Source organism: Bos javanicus, chromosome 22, assembly GCF_032452875.1.
Source record: "Bos javanicus breed banteng chromosome 22, ARS-OSU_banteng_1.0, whole genome shotgun sequence".
In the NCBI taxonomy this organism is placed as follows: Eukaryota; Metazoa; Chordata; class Mammalia; order Artiodactyla; family Bovidae; genus Bos; species Bos javanicus.
The window spans coordinates 36,038,347-36,055,539 of record NC_083889.1 but is presented as its reverse complement, the minus strand read 5'-3'; the positions used below and the strand labels follow the sequence as shown (position 1 = coordinate 36,055,539).

General features: G+C 42.2%; 1 protein-coding gene across 23 annotated transcripts in view; it reads right to left on the bottom strand.

Moving 5' to 3' along the window:
* Positions 1-5,737: 5,737 nt before the first annotated feature.
* Positions 5,738-17,193, bottom strand: part of MAGI1 (membrane associated guanylate kinase, WW and PDZ domain containing 1) — a 645,192-nt gene continuing 633,736 nt past the window's right edge. For 15 of the 23 annotated variants that reach the window (XM_061396451.1, XM_061396453.1, XM_061396465.1 and 12 more), the window contains 3 exons: positions 16,639-16,782; positions 13,386-13,524; positions 5,738-9,338 (listed from right to left, as the gene is read on the bottom strand). In XM_061396451.1, the coding sequence (XP_061252435.1) occupies positions 8,584-9,338; positions 13,386-13,524; positions 16,639-16,782 (1,038 nt within the window). In that variant the 3' untranslated portion in view covers positions 5,738-8,583. Of the gene's footprint in view, positions 9,339-9,844; positions 11,179-11,246; positions 11,336-11,940; positions 12,344-13,385; positions 13,525-16,638; positions 16,783-17,193 lie in introns of those variants that run through there. The other 8 variants (XM_061396466.1, XM_061396472.1, XM_061396468.1 and 5 more) reach the window with 3 other exon arrangements.

Here is a 17,193-nt window from a genome sequence, read left to right as displayed (position 1 = left end):
AGGTAGTAAGTGAGGCTGGGAGCATGCCTGGAGTGTGGATGGAGCAGAACTGGAGAGGTAGCATCAGGAGAGAAGGAAAGGCTGGGTCACACAGCGCTTTAGAGTCTGCTATAAGGACTCTGGCCCTTCACTTGGGATTTTGAAAGGTTTGCTGTGTGGAGACAGTCTGTAGGTGGGCAAGAAAAACAAGAAGAAAGCTATTGAAGTAACTCAGGATGAACAACAGACTGGTTCCAAATAGGAAAAGGAGTACGTCAAGGCTGTATATTGTCACCCTGCTTATTTAACTTATACGCAGAGTACATCATGCGAAATGCCAGGCTGGATGAAGCACAAACTGGAATCAAGATTGCTGGGAGAAATACCAACAACCTCAAATATGCAGATGACAACACTCTTATGGCAGAAAGCGAAGAAGAACCAAAGAGCCTCTTGATGAAAGTGAAAGAGGAGAGTGAAAAAGGTGGCTTAAAACTCAACATTCAGAAAACTAAGATCATGGCATCCGGTCCCATCACTTCATTGCAAATAGATGAGGAAACAATGGAAAACGTGAGAGACTTTTATTTTTTGGGGCGCCAAAATCACTGCAGATGGTGACTGCAGCCATGAAATTAAAAGACACTTACTCTTTGGAAGAAAAGCTATGACAAACCTAGACAGCATACTTAAAAGCAGAGACATTACTTTGCCAACAAAGGTCTGTCTAGTCAAAGCAATGGTTTTTCCAGTAGTCATGTACGGATGTGAGAGTTGGACTATAAAGAAAGCTGAGCGCCGAAGAATTGATGCTTTTGAACTGTGGTGTTGGGGAAGACTCTTGAGAGTCCCTTGGACTGCAAGGAGGTCCAACCAGTCCATCCTGAAGGAAATCAGTCCTGAATATTCATTGGAAGGACTGATGCTGAAGCTGAAACTCCAATACTTTGGCCATCTGATGTGAAGAACTGACTCACTAGGAAAGATCCTGATTCTGGGAAAGATTGAAGGTGGGAAGAGAAGGGGATGACAGAGGATGAGATGGTTGGATGGCATCTCGGACTCAATGGACATGAGTTTGAGTAAGCTCCGGGAGTTGGTGATGGACAGGGAAGCCTGGTGTGCTGCAGTCCATGAGATCACAGAGTTGGACAGGACTGAGCGACTGAACTGAACTGATACATATATCAGTTGTGCTGAGGTGCCTTCCACCCCCCTGGGGCATGTGAGATCTTAGTTCCCCAACCAGGGACTGAACCCACGTTCCCTGCATTGTAAGATGGATTCTTAACCATTGGACCACCTGGAAAGTCCCAATGGCCCATTTTTGTTGTATAAAATCAAACTCCCAAGTGTGTGTGTGTGGTGTATATATATATATATATATACATATATATGTATGTATATGTATGTATACACACATACTTATGTAGAAAAAGATTGTAAATGTCATAAACTATGCTGTTAATAATAATTTCTCGGGATTGGGAATGACAGATAGTAAGGAACAATGTCATATTTTATTTTATACTCTTCCAACACATGAATATTTTAAGAATAAGTTAGTTTTGTAAAATTTAAAAAAAAATTCCACTGCTGGGAATTGCCTGGAAGTTTAGCAGTTAGGACTCCGTGCTTCCACTGCATGGGGTTCAGGTTCTCAGGTCCCATATGCCATGTGACACAGCCAAAAAAATAAACCCCCAAACACACTACTTTTCCAAGTGCGATATTCTAGGAGCAGTTCCTTTCTGAATACAAATATGGGGATGTTTAACAAAGATGGGGTAATACTCAACTGAGCTTCTATAGTTTAAGAAAGATGTATTACAGATGATCTCAAAAAGAAAACAGGATTACGAGGTTTTAAACCAGAAGCTGGAAAAAAAAAAAAAAGGTAGTGAGGTGGGAAGAAACCTGAAGAAAACCGGGTAGAAGACTGACTGACTTTAACTCTAGAAACAGGATATAGGATTTTACTGTTGGTCAGTGGTTAACAATCCGCCTGCCAATGAAGGGATCTGGTTTTGATCCCTGGTCTGGTGAGATTCCATGTGCCATGGAGCAGCTAAGCCTGTGTGCCACACCATGGAGCCCATGCTCTAGAGCTGGTGCTCCACAAGAGAGCGGCCCCCACTCATGGCAACCAAAGAAAGCCCTTGTGCAGCAACAAGGACTCAGCACATCCAAAAATAAATACATACATAAAATACAAAATCATCTATTAAAAAAAGAAAGAAACCAGGTACAGAGTGTTCTGCATGTCTTAACAAACGTCTAGTGAAGGCAGTAGGGGTGGGGGTGGGGTGGGGCAGCAGGATTAGGTTGGAAAGGAAACGAATTCTCCTCACAAGAGGATGATAAACACGCCTAAGAGAACTCCTGTCTTGACCAGGATGCTGTTTTACGATAAGCGATGCTCTCTGAAGATTCACCTCCACCCTCCTCTCATCTGCTCTCTGTGCAGATCCAAGGCCATCTTTGTTAAGTTCAAACCTGAGCTGGTCACCAGCCCCTCCCCAGCACACATATAGCTTGCGGAGCCGGGTTGGGTGGGTGGGGTGAGGGGGTCCATTACACTCTCCTGTGGTCACTTATTACAACAAAGTCTAAAATTCAAAATAACCACCCTCCCGGCCCCATGGCCCTTCAAAGCGCTCTCTTTTCCATTTTGAACCATGTTCTCTCCCTTTGACCAGTTAACCCCTCTTCCTTATGGAAACATAACCTTCCTCAGTCTGCGTAAAACCCCAATTACTTTCTCTCACAATACCCTGTGCTTCTGCTTGAAATGGAGTTTATAAGTATTTGACCATTCACTTTCCCCCACTAAGCTATACGTGTTCAAGACCGGGAGCAGGTGTTTCTAGTCGCAGGCTGTACCTGGCCCACAGTGGTCCTCAATGTGTTGAAAGAATGAATGTGTCACAGCCTTGACTATGACACATGTAGGAATTAGCAGCCTTTTTGAGCTCTTTTCCCTTCACCTGTAGGATCCTAGGCAATCAAAGGGAATTTCTTCCCTGAGAGATAAATATACTTAGAAAGTCAATGCTTACCAGTATGGTGTGGCATTTAGAGGGCCCTGCTGTGCAGACCAAGTTATTATTTCCTCAACATGACAAAGCACACTTAGCAGTTAGGTGGAAAGGCAGCAGTCACATGCAAAACTCCAGTATTTACTGTTAATACCACAGAAAGTGGAGGGAAGCGGCCAGGGCACAACTGAAGCCAGAGGACACTGCTGAACTGGTTAGAACTGCCTAGGTCCAAGATGGCGGAAGCCTCAACCTCCAGTGTACCTTGGGCCTCCTTACTCACTCATTATAATAATTAGCTAAATGACACGCCCACCAGCACCATGACAGTTCCTAGAAATTCCAGCCCTTCCCAGCACCACCCCCCTCAAATAGTTGGAATAATCCTCCTGCTCATTAGCATATGAACTTACCCACCCCAGGGAATTTTCTGGCAGTCTAGTGGTTAGGACTCTGCACTTCCACTGCCGTGGCCTGTGACTGTGAGTGTGTGCGTGCTAAGTCACTTCACTCCTGTCTGACTCTGTGTGACCCTATGGACTGTCGTCTGCCAGGTTCCACTGTCCTTGGAATTCTCCAGGCAAGAACACTGGAGTGGTTTGCCACGCCCCTTTCCAGGGGATCTTCCGGACCCACGGATTGAACATGCATCTCTTACACTGCACGTCTCCTGCACTGACAGGTAGCGCGAGTGCAACTTGGGAAGCCCACGGACACGGCCAAAAAAAAAAAAAAATTATCCAGGGCATAAAAACTCACCACCCCGTATTTCAGGGTCTCTCACCTATGGAGCCTGCCCACACTCCACACTGTAGTGTGTGTTTCGGCCTTGGCTGCTCTCTTTCTGAGATGACCATGCCTTAGGGTCTCTCTTGTCTTCTGAGACAGACTGCATTCTGTCTATGGAATGTGTATGGCTCTAAAGAAGTCCACTTCTTACCTATCACTTTGTCTCCCACTGAATTCTTTCTGCGATGAGACACAAAGAATCTGAGTTTCATAAAGTTCTGAGGCCCGGTATGTGATCTCAATTCAAAGACAGTGGGTTCAAGTTCCAATCTGAGTTGTGCAGTTCCACCACCTTGCTGAGATCTATGTGCTTTCAAAAAGGCCTTGCCCTTTGGCTTGAGGGAACACCTGATGTCTTGTGTGGTGTGGAGAAGTAAAACCACACCACTCCTGCCCCTGACAATGAGCACAATGATTAAAGACATCACTAGAGGAAACTGTCAAAACATTTTCACAGAAGGTCCACTCCTGCAAAAACAAAAACAAATAACCGTACTGGAAGGGGCCAGCTTCGTTATTTTTCTTAAAAGTTTGTAATTACACATAGTGCAAGAGCACTAGCATCTTACTGTGCTAAATACCTCATGCTGATGATGCTGAGGGATGGTAAGAAAAGTCTCCTGCAAGAACTCGGAAGGACCTTTCCCAATTGATGCAGACCACCTGAGGTGGTCTCACACTGGCCCCCCAGCAGGAAAAATCCTGAGAGCTCTAATTGACCCTCAGCACCTTCCTTCTTTGTGGTGTGACCATTTATGACAGGCAAAGAACTTGTGCAATGTAAGGGTTTCACAAACAGTTTCCATTGTCAGTTAAGCCAAGGACCAATCTAGATAGCATCTTTAGCAAAAGAGTTTTGGGAAGTGAGCAGTGTCTACAATCACCATGTTGGTGACAAAATAAAGCAATATACTATCACACACGATACTTTTTGAGTGCCTAGGAACTCAGGTTCTGTAGGAAAATCCTAACTACTAAGTCATCTGAAAGAACAATCCAAAAACTGTAAGGAAATTGGAAAGGATTACAAACTACATGATCAGCCAGAATACATGCAGAGTCACTCACTGACTGGTTAGCCTTTTCATCAAGTTAAAAGTATGTGTAACTTCACATACATCTCTATCACCAAAAGATAAGTTTTGAGGCTATTTTCATCTTAACTTTCACAGCATGGCATTTTGGATTCCTATTTTAAAACACTGGTCACTGTAATTTTTATACTTGTGAAGTAGTATGAACCACATTATTTGCTAACTTTACAATTAAAATAGAAGGCCTTCTTCCCCATTTTAATCGAGAAAATACTTCTTCGTTTTGATTGGAAAATAAACCAGGACAATACAAAGGAGTAGAATACTGACTGGAATGCAGAAAATCCTCCTTAAAAAAAAAAGTTTAGTGTTATTTACTGAGGATTTTTCTGATTGTCAGAGGTGTGCTAATCACTTTGCATTTCCTTTCACCAACTCTATGACATCTGCCCCTTCAAAGATGAGGAAACTGATTCTTTAAAAGAGGTTAAGGAACTGGCCCAATATCACACAGTCAGGAGGCAATGAAGTTCTTGGCTTAGCAGGTTGTGCTTTATCACCAGGGTTCTGTGCAATACCATGCAGCTCAGACTTTCATGTGCATTCATATTAGATGGGGATCTTGCTAAAGGCACATTCTGACTCAGTAGGTCAAGAGTGGGGTTTGAAACTTTGCATTTCTAATATGCTCTCCAGTGACGAGATGGCAGTTGGTCTACAGACTGGATTTTGAGTAGCAAGGCACTAACTATACTACTGAAAGACCATCATCTCTTCCCTTTCAACAGAATGTTATGATAGTTCATTGCATTAGGAGCCAGACACTCTTACTTGGTTACGTGACCCTGATATATTTGAGACAACACAGAGACAAGAAAGATATCAATCCAGAAGCAATCGTGGTTATGGAATGCATACATTTCCATGTATTTTTACAGTAAAAATGCATTAAAAAATCTTTCACAAAAGAAACTTAAAAAATACAAGTAGGGTGTTAAGTCCTCCCCACAACATTCTTTCCAGCATCAACTGTCTCATGGGTGGGAGGGGAGTTCCTAAAGGGTTTGATTTAATCATACAAAATACTCATTCATATCATCTCTCATCAAGACATTTACATGAAGTGGGGAACTAGGGAAAGTAGGCTCAAAAGAATCAGTCTCCAATTTGTTACAGTAGTTCAGAGAAAAACTCTTATCTTTCTGGTTAATGTACAGTCCCTGTAAAGTACGGTATTTTCAAAGTATGAAACTCAGATGACACTGCCACACTAAGTCTTCACGGATAAAGCCAAGCCCAGGTGGGCAGCACATAGATTTTAACATGTCAAACATCTCTGACAACAAGAGAGACACTGAGATGTTAACGTCACGATCCACTCCAAAAATCCACCTCTTGATTTCATTTATTTAAAACTCTGGACCACAATTGAGAGCATCGATCATTTAATATCATGGATTTGGCTAGAATGAGTGAGAGAATTCCTAGCAGTGGAGCCTTAGGAATAAAATCCCCAGTTGGCTCTTAGGAAATTGATGAAAAAAGAACATCATTATTCAGTTGCGTTCTCCCTCACCATACTACTGTAGCTCAATGTATGCTCTGTATGGAAAACTCTGAAGATAAAAATAGCAGTCTCAGACTTTTTCCTCTTTTTTAGCTATAGAATGTGCATTGTGTCTGTTCCAGGAAATGAACTTGGTTTGTGCATATCCACAGAAGGACAGCTACTCATTGTAATGTTGTATAAACCCATAAGTCAAATAAAGCTATGAACAATGTAATATTTATATATGCATAGTGTTTTATAAAAAGATTGGCCCGCATACTGCTTTTCATCAATACAGAAAGAGCATTAAGTCCACAGCACACCGCAAGAAATGAATGAAGAACAGAAATGCAAACAAGTGCTTAATAATTCACAAGCAGGCTCACCATGGAGGAAATGATGATATTCAAACCAACTAAAGCTTTAGAGAATTACTTATATAGTCCCCCATTTTTAAAACAGCTTTACATACCTGATTTAGTTTACAGTAAAATATATCCCAATGAATCAATTTGTTCCATATTCAGAAATATAAACACATGTCACATTCCTCACAGCTAATTTTTTTGTCATAAATTCTCTTTTATACAAGAAAAAAAGGCAACAGTTGTTTGTTTTTAAAACAGGCTCTATTAATTACAATTTTTAACTCTGTACACAAGATAATTGGCTGGTTTTCTCCATTTTTTTTCTTTATCCTTTTTTTTTTTTTTTTAAACAGTACCATGAGAACAACAGTGATTGACTTGCAAAGTTTTGTGTCTGTATGGAAAATGCAAAACAGTACTACGGAAATACGCAATGCATCACAAGCAGCGATTTGTTGTCGTGATCCAACAGGTACGAGCAAAGGTTTTGGCTCAGCTAGGCAGTAATTCATTTCAACCACAACCCGGGGCTACAGCCGACCCAACCAACCTCCTGTGAGATAGCAGAAGAATGTCTTCTATTAAAGAAAAATTTCTATACTTTGTTCTGTCCAAAGATTAAAAGGACAGGGTCATAAGTGCAGATGTTTGTCAACCAGATCTAGAACCAATGAAATCAAATCCTTCTCTTTCAACCATTTTGGAGATTTTTATTATGGTTCCAAAGAAAACTGGCATTTCTAAGAATGAGCATGCCCAACCCTCATGTCTTTAAATATCAACAGAGAAGTTCCTTCTACCAAGGCTTACTCCCTCCTCCCCAGTTTGGCAAAGGGCAACCACAGGCTCATGATAAAAAGGGGAAACTTAACTTTCTGTACTAGTGATTCTTCGGGCTCCTCACACCAGCACATTGTCTCCCACGCCATTTACTATTCAGTCTCAAATCAGGCAAGACAACACCAAAGGTGTTTGCTGTGCGTTCCTTCTAGTAGGTGAGCAAAACTTTCATGGCACTGCCTTAATGAGATTCTCATTCAGTGTTGGTGATGCTAACGAACCTGACCATCTGTGCTTGGGCTGCGTTTAGGTAATGGCGACCAACCTTCTCCTCTCTGCACCTTTCTATAGCCAGGGAGAGTACAAACTGTTTTCTGAATGGAGAATAACTTGAGAACATAACATTTCTTTGTGCTTTGTGCTGTGTCCTTTAGCTATAAATATCCTTCATTTGCAACAGTAGTCTCTTCATACAGTTTGCTTAACTTTAGGATCATCAGTAATCCTCATTTATTTCAGAGTCCTCAGCTTTTACAAATATAACTTTTGCCTTTTTGCTTTTATCAAAAAACAACAACCACCACCAAACTCCTAACTACACTACAGCACTACATCAGTACATAACAGTCTCCATCAAATTAATTAAATTTGATCAATAATTTTCCTTACTTAGAGAAAATGATCAACAGTCGCAATTAACCAGGAGAGAAAAAGATCACCCCCACCCCCAAAGGGAACAATTCTTAACAATTCTACAGTTTATGTAGAAACAAAATTTATATCCCTTTGGGGAAGCATTTAGCAAATAATTTCCCAAAAAAGTATGCATTTAAAAATACTTTCTTTAATATGATACATCAGGCACAACACTTTTCATATATATATTTTTTTCTTATAAGATTTCAAATGCATCAAATGTCGCTAGTCAGAGGATCATCAAGCTGACGTCAGATGCTTCATTAGGTAAGAAACTAAATGATTTCAGGTTTGTGAGCTTCCTCTTCGAACCTTTGACATGGTAAAGGCTGGAAATGTGACGCAGGCTCTCAGATACTGAGGTCGGTGCTGCATTCTTTGTAAGGTCTTCTCCGCTGCTCCGGGGGATGTCTGGAACTCCGGCCGGTGTCCTGTCTTAGACTCGTCTCGTCCCTCTCCCGGTGGCTGCCTCTGTCCTCTTTGTTCCTTTTCTCCAGGGACCGCTCTCTCCTCCGCTCGGGGGACTTGGTCCGCCTCCGGTCGGTGGATTTGGCTCTCCTTTCGGGCGAGCTTCCTCTCTTGCGCTCGGGCGATCTTCTCTGATCCAAGAGTCTCTCCAGAGACCGCCGCCGCCGGCCTGGAGAGCCGTCCCTCCGGCGGGTCGGGGACCGCTCTCGCCTCCTCTCCGGGGAAACCTCCTTCCTCTTCTCCTGCTTCTCCCTTCTCTCCAAAGTGTTGTCAGCGCTGCGTGTGCCTTCCCTCCGCTTCTCCGGAGACCTCCTCTTGGGGCCATTGGTCACCATCCGCTCGGGTTGGGCGTCTCTTCGTCCCTCGGGTGCCCGGTCCTTGGGTCGGCAAGCCCCACTGTCGGGTTTTCTAGAAGTTCCGTTCCACGTGTGATGTTCATTGGGTTGTCTGCTATACTCTCTGCTGCCTTTGGGATCTCTCACGTGTGCCCGCTTTTCCCCATGTGGTGATGATTTGTGAAGATCGGGTGGGTAGCTGGACTCCAATGATGGATGCTGTCGGCGGTCCGGGGGCCCAGCCCTCATTTCCGGAACACCTTGTGGACCGGTGGGGGGGCCGTTCCCGTCGCTGCCGGGGTCTGCCAGGAAGAGAAACGAGAGCAACAGTTTGGTATCAAGGACCTTGGCTCCTGTCCCCACCCGCCCTCTTGAGACCCCATTAGTCACAACAAACAAACAACTGTTAAAAGCAGTCAGAATCAAAGCCAAACTGACTCTGAGTTAATTTAAGTATAATTGCAACTAGCCATGGTTAAAAACTGGTACTTGTGGCTTTTGGTATCTAGCCTACTATCTTTATACTCATATAGATCATTCAACTTGTAACATCAGTCATGAGTTTAGTCTTTAAAGGTATAACCCAAGTAATCTGTCTAGAAGTATCAAAATGGCCCTCCCCCTTAGTATCTCCCGTTCTTTTTTCCCCAGCCATCACCCTTCCTCCCTGACATCTCCCCCCACTCCATGACAGAAAATATTCCTTTGTTTAAAGATTGTTTTAATTTGCTTACAAAAATCTGGGCTGTTGAACTAGAGGGGCATGAGGGAACTTTGTAAGGGAATGGAAAGAATCTATGTTTTGATCTGAGTAGGGATTAAATGGGTTCATAGAGAGGTAGAAATTCACTGCTCTGGACCCTCAGGCTTTATGAACGTTACTGTAAGCAAAGTATACTTTCATTAAAAAAAAAAAAAATCCAGGCTGGTGATGACAGAGGCAACACAGCCAGATGCTGACAACAGGCAAACGTGACATTATGGGAGGGTCCATTAAACATCTCTCTACCTGTGTGAGTGCTGTGCAACTATTTTCTTTATTTTTGCATATGTTTAAGGAGCTGTTTTTAAACTGTGGAGTCATCTGACAGATAAAAGGAAGTGGAAGAGCGGTTGTCAAGTGCACATTTGACATTACATGGGGTTTGCACAGAGGCACTCTTCTTGATGCTATAAAAGCAGCCAGAATTACATCTAAGGTGTGGATTCACTGGGTGACTTTTTATAACCTTAAGACATCTGTAGATTAAAAAGCAGAAGAGCCCTATAAAGGCTCCTGTTCTTATTGTTAAACTATCTGAAATGACACTGCAAAAACATTAAATAGCATCCTGGATTTAGGAGAGTTCTTTTCAAAGCTTTGTCATACCTAAACCCAGTAAGTCATACATACTATCCCATTCCAGGCTCAGCACCAGACATGATGTGCTGTATCATAGAGGACAAACCAGGGCCACAGTCACAGAGACTAAGAAATCATTGGTGCTCTTTAAGGATCTTTAATGAGTCAACAAGGTCAACATTAGGCAATTAATCTTTCACGAATGATCTCCCAAAACCTAGGGTGAGTTTTAACAAAAACAGGAACATAGCCTAAAGCAGGAATCAGTAAACTTTTTTCTGTAAAGGGCCAAAGAGTAAAATATTTATGGTTTTTGCATGCCACATACTTTGTCACAACTGTTCATCTGCCACTATATGGCAAACGCAGCCATAGACAACACATTCAAGAAATGGCCATGGTTATGTGCCAATAAAACTTTACTTATCAATTCAAAAACAGGCTGTGAACAAGATTTGGCCCCTGGACCGTCATTCGACAAGAGATAACTAAGTAGGAAATCTCATCTTCCTGTTTTAGCAGAGTCTTATCTCTTGAGGTGAGAGCTTTTCGATCTGAGATTTGTTGTTTTGGAATGGCTGGGGAGGTGTCTAGAAATAACACACACAGAAGCTTATGAAGTCATTTTAAGATCTAGGTGAGGGAAGGGGCTTCAGTGACCATCCTAAATCTAACCTTGGGGTTTCCTACACCTATATTTAAGAGAAGGGAGAGTAAGGCTTCCACAGAGTCAGTGGTGTACTTACAATTCAAAGAACGCAGGGTGCTCAGAATGAATTGCCAAACATATCAAAACAGAGCTAAAGCAGAAGCAATGAGGAAATTAGGCCACAGCACAGAAACACCTAGTATTGATTGAGCTACAAACCGTAGTTTGATTATGGCCCATAAGGTAGAAGCAAGCCTCCCCGAGCTTTTCATTTCTCATACATGCAGCGATATTAGGAGGTATCATCGCTGTAGAAGGGAGGGCCCAGCACCAAGAACAGTCAAAGAGAGAGAAAGAGAGAAAGAGAAAAAGTTGAACATTTAGATTCCCTATAACAAAGAGGAAAGAAAAAAAATCTGCATTTGTTAACATAGGGTAAAGAGAGTTTATTTGTCCAGTCAGACAGTCTAAGGCAACACTCAAATAAGGCTGCAGAGACCAAAATCAGAACAGTGACGTTTTCAGACAGCCAGATAAGGTGAGAGAACCCAGACAATGGATGCATCCTTTTTTTTCTTTTACTTTCTTTCTTTTTCAAACAACTGGAACAATGACAGGCTGGCATAGGAGAGCATTAACAATAAACAACAGAAAAACAAAGTTCCCTCCCTCCCCCTCCCCGCCCCCAAGACCGCGGCAGTTAAATTAAGTACAAAAAACTCATTACAAAAATAGCCTCACAGAGAAGCAGGTTCCAATCAAGTCAGAAAAATATTGGAACTTAACATATTATAACCCATTTGTGACTCTAATCAATAGAATTAGAGAAATTTAGTCCCAATGACATATGGAGACGTTACAGTAGCACAACCCTGGCACATTCAACCCTTTTTGGAAAAAAAAAAAAACGGTGTATTGAAATGATCTTTATTTTTAGCCCAAAGAACATTGATTAGTGTTGGATTTTCATCCTCAGTGCAACAGACATAGGTTTTGAGAAGGTACACAGGTTACTGATGATGACTCGCAAATGAAAGATCACATCCAACAGAAGCATAGGGAAGACAGAAAAGGGAGACAGTGTTACACAGTTTCAGTGGCATCGGTACACCTACAGTCAAGGTTTAGTACAGCGCACAGTTGTGGCATCGTAATGCTGTCAAAATACTTCCCCTGTGGTTGGGCATGTCTAAAGGGGCCTCATCAGATACCCACCCCTCCCCCACCACGGGCCCCTCATATTTTGCACCTGTATGGATGTCCAACACCTGGGAAGACTGTCCTTCAAAGGAGTTCTTGTTCTCCTTGACCTGCACCTGAATTAAGGATCTCATCAAGTCCAAAACGCAACTGGGAATTGTGCCAAATGACTTTCAGAAAAGAGGGTAATAACAGATAAATCCCTAATAAAGGGGACCAATGTATATGGGGACCATTCAATCACAGTTTCTATAGAAACTTTTGTAGACCTTTGGTTGGGAAGAAGAGCCCTACATCTAGGGCATAGCTTTTTTTTTTTTTCCTTTAAATTTTAAACAAGAATCTCAAATAGGACACAATTATTATAATATACAATATTTCGCCATCAGAACACTAAGCTATGTAAAGATCATTGCTGTTTGGTCAAATCATGTCTACAGATATGACAAAGGAACTCTATGCATAAGCTGGCTTTCCTCACAGGAAAGGTATAGTAACATGTTTCCCTCATGATGGGCACTGGGAATTGATTTCATCCTTTATCATCTAAAAACATATGGCTAAAGTTTCAACAGTTTTGTTTGTTTGTTTGTTTGAGTTGTGGGCTCAGGTGGTCTGATTTGGGGTAGGGACCAGTGGGAGGCATGCAGAAGAACTGTATCCACCTCCTTGATGCTGAGCAAGGCCCCCAAATCATCTCCAAAATTCATGCCTCTTAAATAAAGATATCAAGTAATCAAAAACAAGAGAGGAGAAAAAAAATTGTGCCTCAACATTATCACTCAGGAAACCTGCTTTCCTGCTTCTTAAAAGGAGTAGAGTCATTTTGTGCTAACAATTGGATCTGAGAAACGGTTTGGCACAGTTCAAACAAACATTCCTTCGCTCTTGGTCGGACTAGACAAAATGTTCTCTCTGATTATCAGAAAGGGGGCTATATAAAGATCTCGTCTTAGACCATGCCCCAGTCCACGTGAGCAAGCAAAAGGATGAAATGTGTAGAGATTTCAGAACAAGCGAGGCAAATAATCACATGGTGCGAGAGGCTGGTAAGACACTGGTGAACAGGGGAAACAAAGACTTTCCTGCTGCAGTTCTGGAGACAAATTCATGGAGTCATGCCAGGGAAGGAAGGAATGTTTTCATAGTTTGACCCACCATATTCTGGGACCGAGCCGTCTCCCCGCTTCAGAAACAGACGCACTCTGCGGCCACCATTCTTAATCAGTTCTATAGCCCGAGAATGCTTCATGTTTTTGGTGGTCTCACCATTGATCTCTAAAATTTCATCACCAACCTGCCAGAAAGAGAGAGCCAAGTGAGAAGATCACCAAAGGGTTTCATCAGCTATGGAGATGCTTTATGATTTCATTGGACATGTTCCAGAAAAATATCCTATTACTTAGGAGACAGAAATGAAAAAAAAAAAAAAACAACCCCAAACTCTCTGTCCTCAAGGAGATGACATTCTAATATGGGAAATATAATACAACAGGCAACTTAAAAAAACACATGGTATGCTAGATCGTGTAAGCGCTAAGGTAAAAAAATAAAGCAGAGGGAAATATAAGTTGCTGAAGGAAGAGGATGTGAAATATAAGTTGCTGAAGGAAGAGGATGTGGTTGACAGCTTCTAGAATGGCCCCCAGTGATCCTTGCCTACTTGAATTCAAACCCTGTGTAAACTCCTTTCCTTTGGATGTGGGCTGGAATGAATGACTTGCTTTTCACGAACAGAACATGGTAAATGTGATGAGAGGTCAAAGGTAAGGTTACAAAACAACTTTGGCTTTTGCCTTACTGGCCCTCATTTGTCGTCTCACTTGTCTATTCTGATGCATGTTGTGACAGAGCCTATGGTACTGAAACGAGAGAGGGCTTGGGCCAACAGCCCAAGCTGCACTGATCCTGACAACAACCATGAAGCTTTAGAGGCAAATCCTTCCCTAGAGGAGCCTTCAGATGAGACCACACTCCAGGCTGATACACTGACTGCTAATACGCTGGAGGTAAAGGAGTGAACAAGACAGGCCAGATACTTCCTCTCAAGAAGCACATATTCTAGAAGGCAGAAGAGAAAAAGACTGGTGCTGGAGTTTAAGGCACTGAATTTGAGTCCTATCACTTGTTAGCTAAGTGATCTTGGCTAAGTTCTCTACTTTTTTGCAGTTCATTTCCTATCTGAGTAAGGGGAGGATAACAACTCATGCCTTTCATGTTGAGGTCCAATTAAATGTTACAGTATGTCATGTGAACTAGATAACATGATACAAAATATAATAATGGTATTTCTTTCAATCAGAAACTTTTTTAAATGAGTAACTGCTGCTAAGTCGCTTCAGTCGTGTCCGACTCTGTGCGACCCCATAGATGGCAGCCCACCAGGTTCCCCCGTCCCTGGGATTCTCCAGGAAAGAACACTGGAGTGGGTTGCCATTTCCTTCTCCAATGCATGAAAGTGAAAAAATAAAGTGAGGTCGCTCAGTCGTGTCCGACTCCTAGCGACCCCATGGACTGCAGCCCACCAGGCCCCTCTGTCCATGGGATTTTCTAGGCAAGAGTACTGGAGTGGGGTGCTAAAAGCAAAATCCATGTGTTTGAAATATGAACAAAAGGACTATATACCACTGTATATGCACAAATTATGCGTGTGTATATATAGAGGAAGGATATATAAGAAACTGGTACATAATTTGACCTTGGAAATTCTTACTATGCATTATTTTTTTTATCTAATTCTAAAAAATCACATTCCTGGTCTACTTTCTCAATTAAAAAAATCTTATTAAAAAATTCAGTCTTCAGAAATATAAACTTCAAGATTCTGTCTTAAGTTACAATTATTAAATTCCTTATCTTTGGTCACTTTCCGCCCTTTCTGCTCAGGACTAATTTTATTCACTTTTTTCCTTTCCTGATCTGACTCTTGATTTCTTTTAATTCCTTCCAAACTGCTCCCTATGTATGTCTCAATCTATGCCCCCTAGATATAATGAACAAATGATTTTTTAAAAATCATTTGATCTGCCCAGAAGAGCAACATATTCATACGTGGTAGGAGATATTAGATATCGAAATAGAACACAGTGGTTTTTTTGGCATGTGTGCATTTAAAATTTGCATTACTGAGTAATACCAAATGATCTTGAATATTCATGCTATGGTGAACTTGGCCCACTGTTAAGAAAGACAGTTAACTCATTCCTGAGGCCAGGGAAAGGTGGCAGTGAGTAGTGAGAGACTGAACGGAGCTCACCACCCAGAACCTACAGAACCACATGGCTTCCTGCTCTCAAAGCATGCTGGGATATCCAGGAATTCCAGGGAAGTAAGGCTGGAAGAAGCACAAGCTGGAATCAAGATTGCCGGGAGAAATATCAATAACCTCAGATATGCAGATGACACCACCCTTATGGCAGAAAGTGAAGAGCAACTAAAAAGCCTCTTGATGAAAGTGAAAGAGGAGAGTGAAAAAGGTGGCTTAAAGCTCAACATTCAGAAAACTAAGATCATGGCATCTGGTCCCATCACTTCATAGGAAATAGATCGGGAAACAGTGGCTGACTTTATTTTTGGGGCTCCAGAATCACTGCAGATGGTGATTGCAGCCATGAAATTAAAAGATGCTTATTCCTTGGAAGGAAAGTTATGACTAACCTAGATAGCATATTGAAAAGCAGAGACATTACTTTGCCAACAAGGCTATGGTTTTTCTCACATCATGTATGGATGGGAGAGTTGGACTGTGAAGAAGGCTGAGCGCCGAAGAATTGATGCTTTTGAACTGTGGTGTTGGAGAAGACTCTTGAGAGTCCCTTGGACTGCAAGGAGATTCAACCAGTCCATTCTAAAGGGGATCAGTCCTGGGTGTTCTCTGGAAGGAATGATGCTGAGGCTGAAACGCCAATACTTTGGCCACCTCATGGGAAGAGTTAACTCATTGGAAAAGACTCTGATGCTGGGAGGGATTGGGGGCAGGAGGAGAAGGGGACGACAGAGGATGAGATAGCTGGATGGCATCACCGACTCCATGGACATGAGTTTGAGTGAACTCCGGGAGTTGGTGCTGCAATTCATGGGGTCGCAAAGAGTCGGACACGACTGAGAGACTGAACTGAACTGAACTGAATACGAGATTAAGTATAAGAGATGGAAAATGGGATTGGGATTTGGAAATGGGATTCAGACAATATCCACTTTATTAAGTTCATGGGTGATTTTAATCCTTTATTCAATGCCAGAGTTGGAAGAGCTCACCTAATTCTGGTAGATACATCTAAGCTTGAGGGAGAGATGAAAAGCTGTAGAAACATGTAATGCTCACGAGCGTGCAGGCCCTAATCATAAGATGTCAAGAAGTCACTGCAGATGACTTATTCACGTCCATCCCAGATGCCTCTCCCTTACTTACCTTCATCTTCCCACACCTTTCGGCAGGACCATCCTCTGCTAAGCGCAGAACGTAGAGGTCCATGTTATACTCTCGACCTCCTCGAAGACTGAAACCAAATCCCTTGGCTCCTCTTTCCAGCTCCACAGTGTAAAAATCTTGCTCCTATTCAAAGAAATTAAACGCAGTTATTCTGGGAGGACTTAAATTGACACACATTTCTCTCTCTTTTCCCAAACACTCTCCATTATGGCTCATTTGACCCAAAGGCACAATTTGTATCCCCTTCTTGGTGGTTTCTAATTGTTTATTAATATCAATTAACCTTAGGAGTTTGGAGATCCAGAATATGAAAACATTCATGAGTGTGCATACAGATTGCATACCAACACACATATATTAAAATTTAATCAGTGAGGCTGTGACTTGCATTTGTGGCAGGAAAAATCCTTCATTAAATAATACCATCCTGCACATCGCTGGTGTTTTAGCCTCCCTGCCCAAGGCCCTAAAATATCTCATCATTTGGATAGCAATGGCAAGCCCCACACATCCTGACAGTGGTTCCTATGCTGG